This window comes from Spermophilus citellus, assembly GCF_964194105.1.
Source record: "Spermophilus citellus genome assembly, chromosome: 14".
Taxonomy (NCBI): domain Eukaryota; kingdom Metazoa; phylum Chordata; class Mammalia; order Rodentia; family Sciuridae; genus Spermophilus; species Spermophilus citellus.
The window spans coordinates 96,309,382-96,327,874 of NC_138194.1; the positions used below are offsets into that span (position 1 = coordinate 96,309,382).

Consider the following 18,493-nt stretch of genomic DNA (forward strand, 5'->3'; position numbering starts at 1 on the left):
AAGATCGGTGGATTATTATTATGGTTATTATAATCATGCAGTGAAATACTAGATATCCTCACTGTTAAGCCACAGCTGAATTGGGTTTCTTTTACTTAAAGCCAAAACCATCCTGATACAGGAATATCTTTTAAATAAATCTGAATGCCCATATAGACAAAACAACAAGTAGAAACAAGCCCAGGAACCATGGTAGAATGGGACCTTTTAAAAACAGCTAATAAGATAGCATGTATTGCTGAGTGCCTGTTATGTGTCACTCAATGTTGTAAGCACTTTGCATATATTATCTAATCCCCATAATAACCCCGTGAGGTGAAATCTATTGCTGTCTCCCTTTTACAAATTAGAATACCGAGGTACAGAGAATTAATCCATTTGTCGAAGGTTACATGGTACAGCCAGGAAATTTGACTCCGCAGCTTGGCACTAAATCATTACACTGTGCCTTGAAAGAACAGTTCTTTCTAAGATGACATGAATGATGAAATTCCTACTAAGGAATGTGAGTTTGGAACACCCTCACTTAAATAATGTCTTTTCTGCCCATTTCTCAGGGTTACTATGAAAATCCAACATGATGATTTATAATCATCACCCTTGTCATCATTAATAGCTCATCTAAAATTTATAAAACCTCATATATTTGTTCTCATGGACCTGAGAGTAACACTTCAGAAATTGGGGCCTCAGTCTACTCATGTTTTAAAATGAGGATTTGTGGATAAACTAAGTTTCTCTCTGCAATTTTTCAAGTAATACTAATGTTTACAAAAAGCTCCCTAGCAACGGCTGAGCATTCCACAGTCAACAGATTTGGAGGTTTCTACATGCCAAGAATTATGATAGACAGAATGTCTAGCCTGCATCCTGAACAAAAATACCCAGTGTCATCCTTGTTAAAATAGCCACCCACATGAAAACACCTGTCCCAAGAAGAATTCCCTTCCCCTCCTTGGTCTTTGTCATATGTATAGCCTCCAACTCCTGCAAAGTCACCTGATAGGAACAACCATAGATTTGTTCAGCAAGAATTTCTTCAAATAACTCATCAAGAACCAAGGGAACAGGTTGGTCAGGAGAAAAGAAAAACAAAACAAAACAAATAAGCCTCCATTAGGAAAAATGACGAGGTCCTCTGTGGAAGCCGGAAGAGGGAGTTTCAGCCCTAATATGTGAAAGCAGTTATCACCCACTGCACAGGAAGAAGCTCTGCAGACCCCCGCTTTATGAGGCCTGTTGTGAAGTTGGGCACTAGAGCCGCCCCCACAGGTTCTGCACTTTAAAGGGACCCCAGATGGTCCTCAGCTCACACTTGGCTCAGCGCTGCGTAGAGCTTCCTCCACAGCCCATCTGCATCTCCCAGCAGGAACAGAGCTCTAGGAAAGAAACTGTTTCACAAACTTCTACCTCAAAGGCACAAGATTTGTATCCCAGAGAAGTAGTTTCACTTGCTAAATAAGTGCCTAAATGCCTATGGGTGGAGCAGCACTGAAAATCCCCATTATTAGGATTTAAAAGAGTGTTTAATTTAAGAATACTTTGGAAGCAAAATTTTAAGCTTTCTCACAGCTCTGAAAAGGCATGAAATACTATGCTACTAATTAGTAATTGTGATGGACCCAGCTGTGGAGATTAAAATTCGGGAACTCTTTTAGATGTGTACAATTAGGACCGCTCTTCAACAGCCCATGCAGAAAAGCTGGTGGTGTTCTGTAAGAGTCTTTTTAATTGAACAATATGCCAGAGTTTCTAATTTCTGGTAAAGTAAAAGATGCCGAAAATAATTATCTGAAGAAATATAGAGTTTTAGTAAATCTTCCAAAAATGAAGCAAATCTAGGCTTTTTACAATCCCAGAGCCAGTTTTCAATGATCCATAGGGTTTCTCGACCTCAGCAGTGCTAACATCTTGGACTGGAAATTCTCGTGGGGAGCCGCCCTGGGCATGGTGTGATGGATAGCAGTATCCCTGGTCTCTCCCCCTAGATGTCAGTAACACCCTCTACATCACACACACACACACACACACACACACACACACACACACACCTCTGAAAACCGAAATGTCTCCAGACTTTGCCACATGCCCCCTGTTTAGAAGCACTGCATGTCACACTGAGAGTTGACGATGAACTTGAAGGCTGACCTCTGGGCTCCAGTGCAGAGCAGGGTGAGTACTCGCTGCCTCAACTGGTTCCAGCCCTTTTTCTCCAACTGCTTTACCTTCTCCTCTGCTCCACCTTCACTGGGCTGGCTGGGACGCTCTGGGGTAAATGACAACAGCATAGCAGCTGTCATCTAAGAAGAGCACGTAGGTCATGGTGAGCCTGGCACCAACTTGTGTGTTGGGTATTATTAGCCCAGTTTTATGGATGACAAACTGTAACACTACCTGACTTGTCTAATTTCACACAGCTGATAAGTGGCAGAGACAGGGTCCACAGGTCCGCTTGACGCCAGAGCCTGGGCTTGCTTTTACCACCAACAGTGCTGCCAACACTCGACCTGTTTCCAAGTGGCAAGACCTTCATTAGTGTGACCCCAGAGGCTTCTCTTCTCTGTGCTCCTTAATTCTTATGGGGGTAGAGTGGGAGTGCTGGGGGTGGGGGAAGTTCCAATTTATCTGATGGTAAACTGGAAGAAGAAACTGGGCGTGTTCAGTCCCACACTCTTTCCTGGCTCCTGGGATTTTTGTCAGCAGAAAGCACATGGTCCCAACACCCTCTTGCCATAAATCACAGGCATTCATGGATAAGGGAAATCTGCGGTTGCCCAGTGTTGCATGTGGTAAGGTGGATAAATTTATTTGGGGGGCTGTATTAGCAACCCTACGTGGCTGCAAATCTAATCCACATTCTTCCAAAAGCTTCATTAGTTGTAATACTAATGTTTGATTTTCATATCTCTAACCTTGCATTTACCTCTCATTTTCATTCTAAATTAGAACCCCATCAATGTCTGATACTAAGCGCAGCCTTGCACACATAGGATGCAGCAGAATTAACCATCACAGTCTGTGGTAACCTCAGTAGGACGTATTGAGTCCCACATAATCCTTTGGGTTTCCCAGAGTGAGATAAAATGTCTGAGTTATATCTTCCTCCCTTGTAAACTTTTTAAAGAATTGGGTTGACTAATGTGTTCCTCACATTTAACTCATCTCCCAACATGTTGTTGTCTTTCAGACAACAAGAGCGATTACACATGGCAAGGTTCAGGGACACATTCCAACACTTCTCCCAAGAGATGGCTAGCCCAATCCCCGAATGCTCTTTTTCATTTACTGTCTCCCTCTAAGAATAACACTGCATTTTCCAGAATTCTCCCATTCAAAATGCTAAAACATCATTAGAACAATGCATTGAAACTTACCGATTTTTCCAATGAGGTTATTTTGAAGATAGAGAATTTTTAAATCCCGGCACCATTTGTCAATATGTTCTAGCTTTTCTATTTCTTGCTGATGCAAGGAGAGTTCTTCCAGAGAAAAAATCACACACTCGTTGTGTTCCGCATTCCGCCTGATGAGATCTTCCGTGACTGAAAGAAAATTTGTTGCATGCTACATTTCCAACCCCATTGTCCGTCATCGGGTTATTATATTCTTAATGCATTATTTTTCTTTGCAGTTAAATGTCTATTTTCCAGGCCCAAGTGATTTTCAAAAGAAATGAGATCAGAAAATTGATGCCCCCTCCTAGAGTTTCCATGATGCCATCATGTGAGTCAGAGGGAAGAAAGAGATGTGATGGTGTCTTATATCACATTTGCATTGGCCTGTGTGGGGTCTATGTATTTTTTTCTGTGTGGATACAGACAGAGTTGGCAACTTATGACTATCAGGGTACTTATATGGACTCTCATGGTGGCACCATGTCAAACCAGATGAGACCCCCTAACTGACCTGAGAGAGAACAAGTTCCACCCAGAGGCAGGCTGGCTGACTGAGGAGGAAATAGGAGAATATCTCCCATCATTCAATAAGGAGGGGCCATTCACTCATTCATTTAACCAACATTTTATTAATTTAAGTTCAGCTTAAGGGAAAGGAAAAGAACAATTATTGCAATCTTATAAAGTAAGCAATACTTAGTTTGCTTTCAAGAGGAATAAAATGCTGCTCAGAGGAGGAGCAGAGTTGCTTTGCTTCCTAATAAGAATGAGGTATAGCCTGGGGCTTCTTAGACTAGGAAGATCAAGAATAGGCACCAAGTGGCTGGGGACCATACCATGCTCCCCTGCTGGAGCCAGGAATGAAATCATGGATCATCTTTATAAGATGCAGCAAAGTCAAAGAGGCAATGACAATGGAGAAATCCTGCTATCCTAGTGCTGTTAAAGATGTTACTCCTGGGTGCAGTGGTGCACATCTATAACCCCAGAAACTTGGGTGAGACAGAAAGATCACAAATTTGAGGCCAGCCTCAAAACTTAGCAACTTAGCAAGACCCTGTCTCAAAATAAAAAATGAGAAAGGCTGGGGATGTGACTCATAGTAAAGCATCCCTGGGTTCAATCACCAGTGCCAGGGGGAAAAAAGATGTTATCAATATAGTTGAAGCCTCACTTTTTAAGCAGAATACTGCTTGCCCATTCTAGGGGACAATAAAGACTTATTCATTGTCAGTGGAGGGTGCCAGGCACTATTCTAAATGCTTTGCATCTATTAAAATGTGAATATGTAGAATTATTATTTACATTTGTCAGTTGAGGAATCAAAGGACAGAGTTTGAGTAACCTGCTTGAGCCTTGGCAGTCAGTGCCAACTGGGTTTTAAATGTGGAGTCCAGAGCCAGGCCTGGTGTTCCCAAGTTCTCTGCTGTGTCACTTCAACATGAGCAAATAAGAGGCATTTGAGATTCCTCAGCTTCCCGAATATACAGATTCAACTAACTGAGGCATGTTCTCCACAGCGCCTTTGGCTGCCCCACCTCTATACCATATCCTTTTTTTTTTAAAGAGAGAGAGAGAGAGTTTTTTAATATTTATTTTTTAGTTTTTGGCGGGCACAACATCTTTGTTGGTATGTGGTGCTGAGGATCGAACCCAGGCCGCACGCATGCCAGGCGAGCGCGCTACCGCTTGAGCCACATCCCCAGCCCTCTATACCACATCCTTAAAAATGGAGTTTGTCCTTCTTTTTAAATGTAAAAACATGTATGAATCAACCATTTGTGTGCAGTTAAGTGTACTTAGGTACTTCTGTGGTAGGAGAGAGGGTGCTGCAATGACAGTTATTTAGGAAAAAAGACAAAGGGACTGTAGAGGTACCGAGATTAAAATATCATAAATAAGGAATGTTCCAGCTGCTCTAAGCTTTGGCTCCACTGATAAGCAGATACCGCTGCAAACCTGGCCTGGGAAGGGACTCTGGCTGCAAAGGAGGCTGAAGGGTAGCAGCCACCAGCCCTGGCTTGCTGGGACCCCTGTAAGGTATACTGTGCAGTCCCGGAAATGCCACCACTAATTCATAGGGCAAGTTACACATAGTGTTCTATTTGAGGAAGAAAAAAAAAAAAGCAAAAACACAAAAAAACAAAACTTCCTGAAACTAAATCTGAAAGGTATTAAAACTACCCCCTCCACACCAAGTTAGTTCTAACAGTTTTAATCAACTGATAATGAGTAAATGAGCAAAGCCAATTTGAGAATATGATAGTTACTATGGATTTAAAATGAATTCTCTATCTGTAATTTATCTACAAAAATAATTCTCTTCTCAAGGATGTAATGTGGGTTAAGGGTTTGAAATGGCACAACCAATATTATCTGAACAATCTTAATGAAATGTTGTAGATACTCATTTATCAGATCTCCAGTGCCTAATGGTAGGTAGCTACAGAACCCACCATCATACATGAGCATGGGCTCTGGATCCAGCCAGGGGTGGGAAGAGAAGTGAGGAGTAGACCAAAGATCCAGCTCTCCCCAGGCCAACTCCAAGGAGTCTGAGAAGCTTAAATTAAATGTAGTCTTCAGGGTTATTATCAAGGCATACTTCCCAAGAGAGAAAGAAGTACTTTATTTAACAATTTTATTTATAACTTGGCACAGGGCCTTTACATATATTCTTGCCCATATCCTGGTTGAGGCCTAAGTTTGGCATTCCTATCGAAGTTGTAACCTTCCTCACTTGAACTCCAAAGGAGCTGCCATCCGTGATTGGATCCAATGTGTTTGGGGGAATTCTGGTAGCATCTCAAGCATCACCTGGTCTCTGGCCTTGAATGGTCACATGAGCACCCACACACCCTTCTTGGCTCTTGGGGGCCACTAAAGGTATCAACCATAGGCTTCCCCAGCTCTACAGTCTTAAGACTTTTCCAATCTGTTTAACCATGAAGACTTACAGGCCTGACAAAGTCCTACTGGTACCAAATATCATTCCACATTTTCTTACTAAATCCTCAAAATTTAAGAAACTCTTTTCATCTACTATTATATGTTTAAAACTGATCATTTGCATGCAATTATCAAATCATCCCTTTCAGAGGCATGCAGATATCAGAAAGGAGTTGTGTTGATCTCTGTCTCCTAATCATGATATTTAAGATGTTAAAAAATCGCTATTAGATTAAAAGGGTGGGGTAAGGATATCCCAGAGCATGGATAACTAGTTCCTATGCACACAAAGGAGAGGAAGGCAGGTTGCCCAGTAGCAGCAAGTAAACACAATTAGGATAGACTTAAAAATGGAGAAGCATAGAGGAAGGGAGAGCCACAATGGTAGGAAACCTCCCGATGGCCCTTTTCTGAACTCTTTGAAAATAAGCAAAGTGCTGTGTGGCATATGGTTTTACAGCACTCAGGAAACTGCTGTTACACAACACCACTTCACCTGCAATGGCAAACATCAGTGCAAAAACCAGAGTCCCCAAGAAGAAAATTGCAAAAAATATCTACATGGTGTGTGGAGATTATAGCATTTCACACTTTTAAATGGGAAAGCATTTTGCAGTTTTACATACTAATCTAAACCAAACATTCTTTAACTCCAAGGAACACTGTCACCTTTAGAAATTCCTACTCTGCATAATGCAGCACTACACTTAGGTGAGATCACTCTAGGAATTTAAACATTCTTGGGAAGCATTAGTATGCCATCATAAGACTGTTTAAAGAGAGATGGGATTAAGAATGTACAAAGGGACTAGATGAAACATTCCTTCACTTTCTTATTTTAGAAAAATTCAAATAACAAAATACAAGAGTCAGATTGACTCGGAGAAGTATCATGTTTTATAAATAGCCATATTTTTCATTGGATTAGAATAAAATCAACCAATATGAGTCTAGCATATTGTTCAGTATTGTCAAACATCATGAAAGACCTAGCAGATACACATGTGAAATAGATATTAAATAGAAATAAAGGAGTTACAAATAGGAAGTTTACCTTTTGTAGTATCTAAACTTTTTTAACCATTTCAAATGGAAACTTTAAAAAACAGAATTACATATTTGCCCCATCTTTTCTTACTAGCTCAGGGTCATCCTCATGAGCATCAGGAGCAATTCTACTGATCCAGTGATACCTTTGGGAGCTATGCTATACAGGCTGCTATTAAAGAGCACAACATGCGATGGGGGAGGACAGAAGCATCCAGGAAGAGTGATAGACAGAAGGGAGGGTGGGCAGTGCTATTGAGTCAGAGGAAGGATGTCAGAAGAAGGTTGTAGGGGGTGAAACCTAAGCTAAATCAGGAAATGAGAGTAGATGTTTACTAGAAAAAGAAACGAGGAGGGCACCCCAGGCTATCTTGGATGATGCAAACTGCTGCCCAGTCTCTCCTTCAAAACTGAGTCATTCCCCTCGATGCTGGGAGTGTCCACCTTCTTCCGGAGTCACCTCAGCTAAAGAAGTACACATCCACCAAGGTCACATCTTTTCCAGGAGAGCCCTATTCAGAGAGGGTTGTGTGACTGTAAAAGACCAGCCCTTCCTCAGAACTTGGACAAGTCAGTAGGTCTATCCTGAGTTTAGAGCTCCTGGGGTTGGTTAGCTGAGGCCTTCTTTAAGGTCCAAATTCCCCAAGAGCTCTACCTCACAGACCTCCTGCATGCTAATCTCCATCTGAAAGTCTGCTTCCTGGAAGAATTGACTCCAGAAGAGATCCATGAAGGCTGATGGTCGATAAGATGGGGACTTGTAGTTAGATCGCTTGCTACAGGAATGTCCATATGGACACTGATGGTCAGTGGAACATAGTGCCTAGCCTGAGGTAGCTAGTAATCATCAAGGCTGAGTGGTGTTGAAAAGAGATGAGAGAGCAGCTGGAGGGAATGCACTAGTGTGATACAGCAGACGTTAGAGAAATATGGGGAAAACAATAGGCAAAGGGACAGTGGTATTGGGCAGATTGAGGCTACAAACAATTGGTAATGAAAGACTGAGATGCTAATTGGTTACTAAAAGCTAAATGTAAAAACCAGAGCACTGCAGTGGTAGCATATGATGAGGTTTTCATTTTGGAACCAGAGGGCAGAAAAAGCATAGGAGCAAGGCCAGACCAACTGTAAGAATAGCAGAGAATTTAGGCACCAGATATAATGGAGTCATAGGATAGGATTTATCCTCACAGCCTGAAATAACTTAAAATCCAGACAAAATGTATGAAAGTAATTTTTTAAAACACCGGTCTTCAGGAAATCAGGAGGACAATTAGCATTTTGAACAGAATGAAAAAATGGAAAAAATAGCATATCAAAATTTATGGGCTACAGCTACAAATTTATAGCACCAAATGCCTGTAGTAAGAAATGAGAACAGTCATGAACAAAAGCTTTCACTTTAAGAAACCAGAAAGAACAAATTAAACCTAGAATGAGCAGAAGAAAGTAAATAAAAGATTATAACAGCAATCAATAAAATGGAAAACCAAAAATAGGCAAAGCCAATAAATATTAAGATTTAAGAAAATAAAATTAGGTAAACTTCTACCCAGAAAGAAAGAAAGAAAGAAAGAAAGAAAGAAAGAAGATATGAAATACCAATATCAGGAGTGAGAAAAGTGATGTCATATCTATTGTACAGATGTTAAGAGGACAATAAAGGAATAATATAAATGATTTTATGCAAAAAATTCAAGAACTTACATTAAATAGGTAAATTCCTTAAAAGATAAAAACTACCAAAGCTCACTCGGGAAGACATGGGCAAGCTGCAAACCCTCTGCCTTCCAAAGTAATCAGATATGCAGTTAAAACCTTCCCACAAAGAAGGCACAGCTGTCTGCACTGATACACACTACCAAGAATTCAAGGAAAAAGTAATATGCTATACATCCCAACCCTTCTAGAAAAATTGAAGTGTTAGCATGATATGGAGGCCATTTATAGCGAAGCACGGGGGAGATGCAATGTGTGAGAGGGATTGCAGGGGAGCAGCAGGGAAGACCACCCTCTCCACCTGAACCACTCAAATCTGTCCATCTGCCCTGATTCCTCAGGGGGCAGTGTGATGCAGGGTCCAGAGGGCATCTTTGGGAGAATGCATATAAAACATTTAACCAGGCCTGGCACACAGTGAGTACTCAAAAGAGGAGTAGTCATTTGTCCTGCTGCCAGGACTTGGGTTTAGACCCATCTCTCCCATTTGAACTCCTACATGGTCAAGTCATGTCTCGGAACAAAACCCTTCGGTTTCCCTGTCACTCTTTTGTGAATTTTAAATCTTGCAGATTTCTATATTCTCAGTATAATCTCCAAAATCTGTGTGACTTGAGTCCCACCGGCCTTTTCCTGGGGACTTCCATTATCTCTGCCCTCCATCTTTTTTTTTTGTTTTTCCTATCCCTCACCTGGGCTCCCCCAATGACCATCAAGAGGCCCTGTTCTCACTTTCACAAGCCTCCAATGTTTCCTTTTCCTGGGAGAAGCCTCAACCTACCAGGGAGTAAGGGCCCCTGTGTTCCCTCTGGGGATTCAGGCACCCCTCTCCACACGGGCTACAACCACAACATCTGTGTTTGCCTTCTGCTAGGAAGGTGACCCCTGTCTTGTTCATCAATGTATCCTCACTGAATGACTCCGAGTGGGGCTGTAAATCTGATAAGTTAATGATGTAACAAATGAAAGTGAGTGAGATTCAGAGAAAGAGCAAAGGGTAATCCACAAAGAAAAAGTTATGTTGATCAGGAAGAAAAATCAAATAAAACAGGTGGGACCAACCAAAGGTGCAGATGGCGCTCTGAGAGGAAATATCTATTGGTGACTGTTTGGAGTGTGGTCCTAACATTTACAGACTCCTCCCTCCACCTTCTCTGATCCTCCCCCACCCACTACCACAACCAGGCTGTCGGCAACTGCAACGCAGGGACCCCATCATGTAGCACAGTCTCTTGAATAAAGAATATTAATTTTTATAGCACTTTTACAATGGCAAGTGTGATAAATTAGGTGGAGCTAAACTAAACTGCCATTTGCGGGGGTCCAAAACGTGTTGCTCAGAATGGTTCAAGCTCAGATAAATAACTGCTCACCCATCACCTTGTGGACTCAACACTTCACATTTACATGTCTGTAAAATAACACTGCACGTCGGAGATGAGGAGGCTGTGGCCCAGAGGTGAGGTCCCTGGCTCAAAGTCGCCGAGGCGGGTGGAGACGCCTGTCCCCATGGGCTCCGGAGCCCTCCACTGCGGCATGCTATCCCTGGACGGTCCGCAGAAGGCTGCCCAGGACCGGGACCTGCCTGGGACCTCGCGGCTGGGCTGGGCGGTGCGGGCCCCCGACCCGGTGCTGACGCCTGAACCCGCGCGCGGCCGCGGCCCTCGGTCCAGGCCAACGCCCTTTTGCCCCCTCCCCGCCTCGCGGGTTTCGAGGAAGGGAAACCTGGGCCTCCTGGAACCGGCCGGTGCGGCGGGGACCCGCACGATCTGCGGACGGTGGGAAGGGCCGGATGGGGGCGGGAACGCGGAGGGGGTCGCTTACTCCGGCCCATGGCGCCCGTCGGCTTCGCTGGTCCGGGAAGCCCGACCCGGACCCCCAAGACTCGCTTAGCGCCTGGTAGCCACTGCTCAGCGCGTCCGGCGGGAACCCGGGAGCCATGGCAACGGGGACTCTACGGCGGCCGCGCGGGGCTAAGAGGAGCCGTGTTTCCTGCCCTTGGCTAGGAAAAGCCGGGAGACCTGGGGGAAAATCTCCGGAGGACACAAGGTCTCTCCCAACCAAACTAGTCCTGGCCACGTCCCCACCCGCGGCTTCTGCAGGCTGTTTGCCTCACCCCAATTCACTGTCCCGGCTGCTCAAAGAATCACGGGACGCCCTTACTTCCTAATGGGATCTGCCTCCTAGGCAGGACTTCAGCATGCTGCGCGCGCGTGCGCGTGTGCGTGTGCGTGTGCGTGTGCGTGTGTGTGTGTGTGTGTGTGTGTGAGAGAGAGAGAGAGAGAGAGAGAGAGAGAGAGAGAGAGAGAGAGAGACTTGCCTCCTAGGCATGGCTTGGCTTTCAGCATGGGGTGTGTGTGTGTGTGTGTGTGTGTGTGTGTGTGTGTGTCTGAGTGTGTTTGATTTAGCTCCTGTGTCTGTGTGTTTTTATTAAACTTATCCAAATCCAGGAGATTTGGATTTGGCTCCACTCTCTTTACTAGCTATGCGACCTCAAACTTCCTTAGTCTCAATTTCTATATCTGTAACATCAGTGGGAATCATGGATCTCAAAGGATCTCAAAGGATCATGGTGAATCTTTTATGAGATAATTTCTTTGAATGAAAGATACTTCTTAAAAACAACAGGCTCAGTATAAAGACTAGTTGTCATTGTTATATTTCACCTCTTTAAAGTCTCTGCCCAACACCAATTTCCTGCTAACAGTTTTTTGTAAAAACACCATCCATTACCCCCTTCAACTTTTTCTATTATCTCATTTGGAGAAAAAAAAAAGTGCAATATGTAAAAGGTAAAACCACCTTCCATTCCAGTTACAGTAAACAAACGGAGTGCATGCTTCTTATCCTAATATGAATATTTACATTTTAAAAAGAGATGCATAGACCAATGCTGAGTGCAAATAAATGTATTATTTCAGCAGATACCTGTTAAGAATTTATCATTGGTCCTTTTAAAGGTTTTTTCAAATGGAGACAAAAGTATGAATATGGGCAGAGAAGCAGGAAAGTCAAATGTGATGGAGGAAAGAAGGGACCAGGGACACTGATCACTCTGGCAATGAAAGAACTGCATGGAAGAATTTTTGAACAGTAGCATCAGAGAACAGATTATGGGTAATGGAGCCTTAAATGTCAAGCTAAAATAATTGAACTGGAGTCGTGGGACATCAAGTGACATGACCCCATAGTGAGAGAAATATTTGGAGTTCCAACAAGACCCCAAAAGTGCTGAAACTATTAACTTAGGTGGCCTCTACTGTTTCTAAACACAAAAGTCTAGTTGCTCTCATTCCCCCATTTATTTTTTAAAGCAGGACAGTAGTGATAAAGATTATGAGCTGTGGCGTTGAAAATGTGATTTAAGTGTACATACATGTTTGTTACGGTGTGGCACTGGGCAGATGATTCCACCTCTGAGAGCTGTACTCCTCCTCCATTTCCATATGAAGATGACAGTGTGGATAATCATCTTTGAATGTTCCTCTGAGACGTTGGAGCACTGACATCTGATTACTCATGGAGAAGATGAAGAGTGGCAGGAGTTTTTAGCAAATGTTCCTGTGCTTGAACTTGTGCATTTTGACAGCAAGAAGTTTATTGAGGCTTAAAAGGATCTGGCTTCTGGCAGGAAGTTAAAACAAGGAGGTATTTCAGGTAGAAAGATTAGTTTCTAAGTTGACAGTGGCATGTGATCAGGCTCAGTACAAAGGATATCAGTCTCTGAGTCAATCCAGGACTCTAGAAAGTTCTGAAGAGCAATTACAGTTCAGGGATCTGCCATGTTGGCTCTGGTGTGTCTCCTCACCCTCAGACTTACTCACTCTTAAACTCCCAGCCCCAGGCTTACCTCTCTAGTTGTCAAAGGAACTGCTCTACATTTGTCTCCTCCAAAGTTTATGTTGACTCTTAATCCCTAACACAACAGTATTAAGAGGAGTGGTCTTCAGGAGGTGATTAAGACATGAGGGCATAGTGGGCATCATGGGAAAAGTCTGACAGAAGGAACGGCCCTTGTTCGCCCCTTCTGGCTCTTCCACCAAGGAAGGACATAGTTTTCCTCCTGGCTAATGGACAGTGTTGGAAGTAGAGGCTGTATTCTCACCAGACATATAAACTGCTTCTGCCTTTCCAGCCTCCAGGACCATGAGAAATGAATTTCTGTTTCTTACAAACAACCCAGTGTTGGGTTATAGTCGCAAAACGGGACTAAGGCAGGACCTTAGATATTTTCTGTGAACCTTAATTTCTGTAGGACCAAATTATTCTATTCCTCATTCATAAGTGAACAAACATTAAAGCTGTCCTTCTATGGGTACCAGTCCTAAGTTCTTTTTACGCACTGTGTGCTCAACACCACCTACACACTTGGAGATTGTTAATTCTATTAACAAGGCTGCTGAAAGCAGCCTTTGGAAAAGACTTGATATCATCAATATATTGCTGATAAGGAAACTGAATTCTAGTGAGATTGTATCACTGAGGTAAGCCAGAGTTTTGTACCCAGCCTAAGTTCTAGACTGCTTCATTTCTAGAGTAAGTGCTACTAGAGGGCAGAGGAGGACCTCCTTTGTTCATTTGCTTCCATCTCTAAGTTCTAGCTCTCAGCAGAATTTCTGACACTCATTTGATACCCAGTAAATATTTGTTGAATAACCAAATAAGTCTGAGAGCAAACCTTTCCAAAAGTGTGATTGTTCTACATGCAAGGACCACATCTCCCGGCCTCAGCAGGATCACTAAGAAGGGTGTTATGAGCAGTGGAATGCAAACCAATAACATAGCAGGGTCACAGGTTTTCTTAAAATTGCTTTTAAGGCTAATAAATAATTGAGTCTCTTGTAGAAAAGTGATAGGTGTACCAATCCTGAGAATAAACATGAGGGGGAAAAGGGGAAATATTAAGAAATCTGTCAAGAAGGGAAGATCAGTGTGGCTAACTCCTGATAGTGTCTACTGAGGTCATTGTAAAATTAGGATTTATGGCCATAGGTTTCTTTTTTAAAACAAATATTTTTAGTTTAAATGGACACAAAACCTTTATTTTGTTTATTTAATTTTATGTGGTGCTGGGGATCGAATCCAGGACCTCAAACATGCTAGGCAAGTGTTCTACCACTGAGCTACAACCCTAGTCCCCGATAGGTTTCTTAACGTAGTCTAGAAGGGAGATTTCATTAATAGTGCAGGCACCCTAAGGTGAAGTTTGTCTCGTCATTGACATCAGCATCCTCATGAACACAGAATTGACTTGAGGATGGAGACTCCCTGAGTGGAGGTCACCACAACTGTTCTGGAAAAGACCAACTAAGGTCAACCCCCCTCCCCCGAAGTTTAAGGAGGCATTAAATATCTATTTGGTGAAGGCTGCAGCAGGTAGACCCCAGTTCTCCTGGCAAACATCAAACAGCAATACATTTGGAAGCAGAATTGCTTCTGTTCTCATTTTCTGCTTGGAGTCAACCCACTCTTCCTCTTTCGAATGTTCTTTGCTTGAGCCTTGCTTTACTCTCACTTGTAATGAAATTCCTGGCTGGACTTTTTGTGTCTGATTTTACATTTTTTCATTGTGGCACAAGAATCGAAACGAGGTTTGGAGATCCTGGAGAAGCCAGGAACATGTCTTTGCTGTTTGCCTGGGCCATCCTGGACTGGTCATGCTGCGTCCTTCTCCACATCAGAGTCACTGCATTCCTTAGACCCATGGGTATGCAGGACGTGTGTGCAATGTGCTGTGATCATTACAGCTCGCTGACAGCAGAGGAAATTGGGAAATAAATCACAACGTGACATCTCCTAGTAAAGACGAGTTTATTTCACTCAACATGAATGATCTAGTTTAAAGAGTCATGATGCCTGTCTGTTTATGCAAATCATCATTCCAAATAGACTCATGTCTTTGGCTCCTGGAAATAGAGCAAGATGAGCAATACTTCTTGAGCAAACTGCTTCAACATTTTGTGTGTAGAAAGTAGAAGAAATAAATCTTGAAAAGTTTTTATTTTTTAAATTCCAATCACAAGAAAATAGTACTCCTACTTCATTTGTGCTGGATAAACTCCAGTCACATTGACCTAGAAAGCTCTGTGGTTCTTATTTTCATTGCTATATATAACTTAGTATTTTTATGATGTGTAACCAATACTCTGGTTCCAGTTCCATTATACTCTCCATTAATTTTCCTTCGAAAGTGTTTCTTCATCTCAGCTTCATAACCACTAAACCAAGCCTCCTAGTTTTCTAGTACCTCTACAACTTTGATTTTGTTCTTCCTTCTCCTTCCCTCCCACTTTTCTCCTTTCTCTCCCTTCCACTCTCCTTTCCTTCCATAGTGCAGTCTCTGGGAGGAGTGATTGACACATATGCATAAAACCCATAGAAAAGCACTTGACAGAATGGGTTAACTGTTGATTAAAAAAAACAAGTAATCTCCCCCATAGGTGGTTACCCCAAAAAGTGGACACTGTTATTATGCTCACTTTTCAGATTAAGAAATCCAGTCTGTGTTGTCCCAATCCAATGTAAAAGATCTGAGACCATCAATCTGAACTGCCCAGCTTACCTCCAGGGAGATGGAAGGAGAGTTGCAGTGTTGAAGTCAGTCTAGGAATCAGTCTGAGGTGTGACTGCTCCCTCATGGTGGGATGAAGCAGGAAAAGAGAAGAGAAGTAGATCAGCATGACTAGATAACTGTCCAGTGTCTCCTTGTCCCATGTCGGGGGCGTCAATTAGTGCAAATGAGTAAGAATTACCCAAACATCAGATGCTTCAATAATCAAATGGAAGAACAAACATACTCTTTAAAATTAAGTGTAGAATAAATTGTGATTATCTAAATTTATTTGCTTAAACTTCTGCCCATCTCCACTAGCTTAATAAGGCAAGAGTTGACATTTTAAGAAGGATTATTATTAATTTGAATATATTCAGAAGATAGTGACCAAGTACAGAGGTCTAAACAAATTACTCAACTTCTTTGAGTCTCAGTTTTCTTGTCGAAAATGGGAACAGTTACTACATTAGATTTTGACAAGGTTTAAAAGAGATAATAGCACCTAGTGTTTGCCCATAACTAATGCTCTTGACATCTCTATTTGAGAGGTCAAGTTTGTAATGCCTGGCTGCAAATTATTTTCCATCCCTCTGGTTGAAGGACCTTGCCAGTTCCCCTCCCTTTGCCTCTGAACATGCTTCCTACCATTGCAACCAATAAAGTACAAGGAAAGAAACCCTCTTACTGCAAAACTAGCTCATACAGAATTCTTGCAACTTCATCACTGCTGAACACTGGCTCCTGTCACTCTGAGTCATCATGTAAAAGACTGACTATCCTGAGGTCACCGTGCTGGAGAAGCCAAGTGAGAAAGTCCTCTCCAGCCAAGCCCCAGACTTCCAACTGTCTCTGCCCAAGAGTCAGACACAGGAGTGTCTAAACCAGCTCATCTGTCAACTGAATATCATGGAATGACAGACCTCTGTCAATGCCACATGGAACAAAAGAATCACCCATCTAATCCCTGCCAGGATTTCTAACTAACAAAATCATGAGACATTTTAAATATTTGTTTTGAATATGTGGCTAGTTTTAATGGAATGAAAAATAGTTGAAATGTTGGAGCTGACTGCATGGAGAAGTGGATAAGCCCCTTTCACTTTTGTGTTTAGTGGGCTGAGCCACCTGTCTGGGTTCTGCAAATTGATGCCTCATTTGGTGGGAAGCTGGATTTGGTGGTTTGCAAGCCCCCACTTATCAGCCTACATTTTCTGTTCAAATTCTAATATATAAGACACGTAAGAGAAGATCATCTCAGGTTGAAGCAGGTGTCCAACGCTGACGTGTGGAGAACTGAGACAATCTAATCAATGATTTTTCTGTGTGGGCCTGGGAACGGGGATACCATATTTGATGGTGCTTGATGTTGAAGGTGCAACACGTGGATCTAACTCATGGGTAACTGAACAAAAGTCAGGTTTGAAAACCATGAATCAAAGTCATTCCCACACTTTCTGATGCTACTGGAGCCAGTGCTGTATGTGCCCAGATCAATCAGCAAATAAAGCACCCTGGTGCAGTGCAGTTTCCAGAGCTCTTCTTCAGCCCAAAGCTCCATTACCACAGATTCCCTTCCTGCTCAACTAAGCCAATAATTCTCACCTGAAAAGTAGAATAGCATAAAATACTGGCATATGTATTAAATCCCATTAATTAAACTTAAACCCTTCACTGTCAGAGATGATTTCACATCTGTTTGAATAACACCTCCCTTGCATGTTGCCCCAGGGTGAAAACTCCGATTCAGTTAATCATTGTCCATAAAGAACACAATCTCACTAGTGGCAGGTCTCAAATGCACTTAGAGTAAAGGCAATAGGATAAACTGTTTCATTCATTTCCAATCATGTCAGCTCTCTTGGATAGGCGCCTGGCATGCCCCCTTCTTTTCAGGTCTTCTGACCTGCTTCCTGTTTCCCTATTTGCTCCCCTCACCCAACCAGGCTTCCCCACTCCTTCCCAGCTCCCTCCTGGCAGTGGGTGCCCCTGAAGGTCAGGGCATGAGTCATTCCTGGCTCCTTCCCAGCACAGTCTTCCGATTCTTCTGAATAGAGGATCTCTGACCCAATGTAGTCTCTTGCTCTTGTTGATCATCTCTCATGCAGTGGTACTTTTGAAGCAGATATTTGACATGTCTTATGCTCAATATCTATCTTCTGGGTCTTATCAAAGGGCAATTCTGCGGTCTGGATTTTCGCTGTAAAAGCTAATGTAAAATGTAGAAGCTCCTATTTTTCTACTATCCATGCAAAAACAGCCAGTGTGGGAGACACAGGATCTAAATTTGTCCATGAGTTTCTTCTCTGGAAGGAGCACCTAGGGAAGGTCAATATGGTTCCCTCATCCAGTTTCCTGGCTCTCTACAGCACCTCCAATTCCTGCCCATTGCAAATTTTGCTGATTCTACTGAAAAGCACTAAGGCCAATTACAAAATTTTTGACTTCCCTCACTTCTGATACCAACTGCACACTTACGGGTAGGAGGGTTCAAAATACCACCATAAGTTTCAAAACTTTGGGAACCCCCGCAGAACTTACTGAAAGCTGCTATGCTCACCACTGCAGTTTACTGCTGCAGGGAAAGCTACATATGAAGATTCACCAAGAAGAAACACACAGTCTAGAAGCTTCAATTGTTCTTATACGATGGAGTCAGGGCACATTTCTCTCCCAGCATAAATGTGGGATGTACTTGTGGAGTACCACACTGCCAACCAGGAGAGCTAATCTGAGCTTTGGTGTCCAGAATTTTTGCTGGAGCTTCCGCACATAGGCATGATTGGTTGACTGGTGGGTCGTCCATGTCATCGATCTTAGTCTCCGGATCAAC

General features: G+C 42.7%; 1 protein-coding gene across 1 annotated transcript in view; it reads right to left on the reverse strand.

Moving 5' to 3' along the window:
• Positions 1 to 11,026, reverse strand: part of DNAAF11 (dynein axonemal assembly factor 11) — a gene marked incomplete at its 3' end in the record, with an annotated part of 84,326 nt that extends 73,300 nt beyond the window's left edge. Inside the window, exons 1-2 of the mRNA XM_081266375.1 lie at positions 10,935 to 11,026; positions 3,375 to 3,542 (exon numbers count right to left, since the gene is read on the reverse strand). Of these exons, the coding sequence (XP_081122501.1) occupies positions 3,375 to 3,542; positions 10,935 to 10,944 (178 nt within the window). The 5' untranslated portion in view covers positions 10,945 to 11,026. The remainder of the gene's footprint in view (positions 1 to 3,374; positions 3,543 to 10,934) is intronic.
• Between the last annotated feature and the right edge of the window lie 7,467 nt (positions 11,027 to 18,493).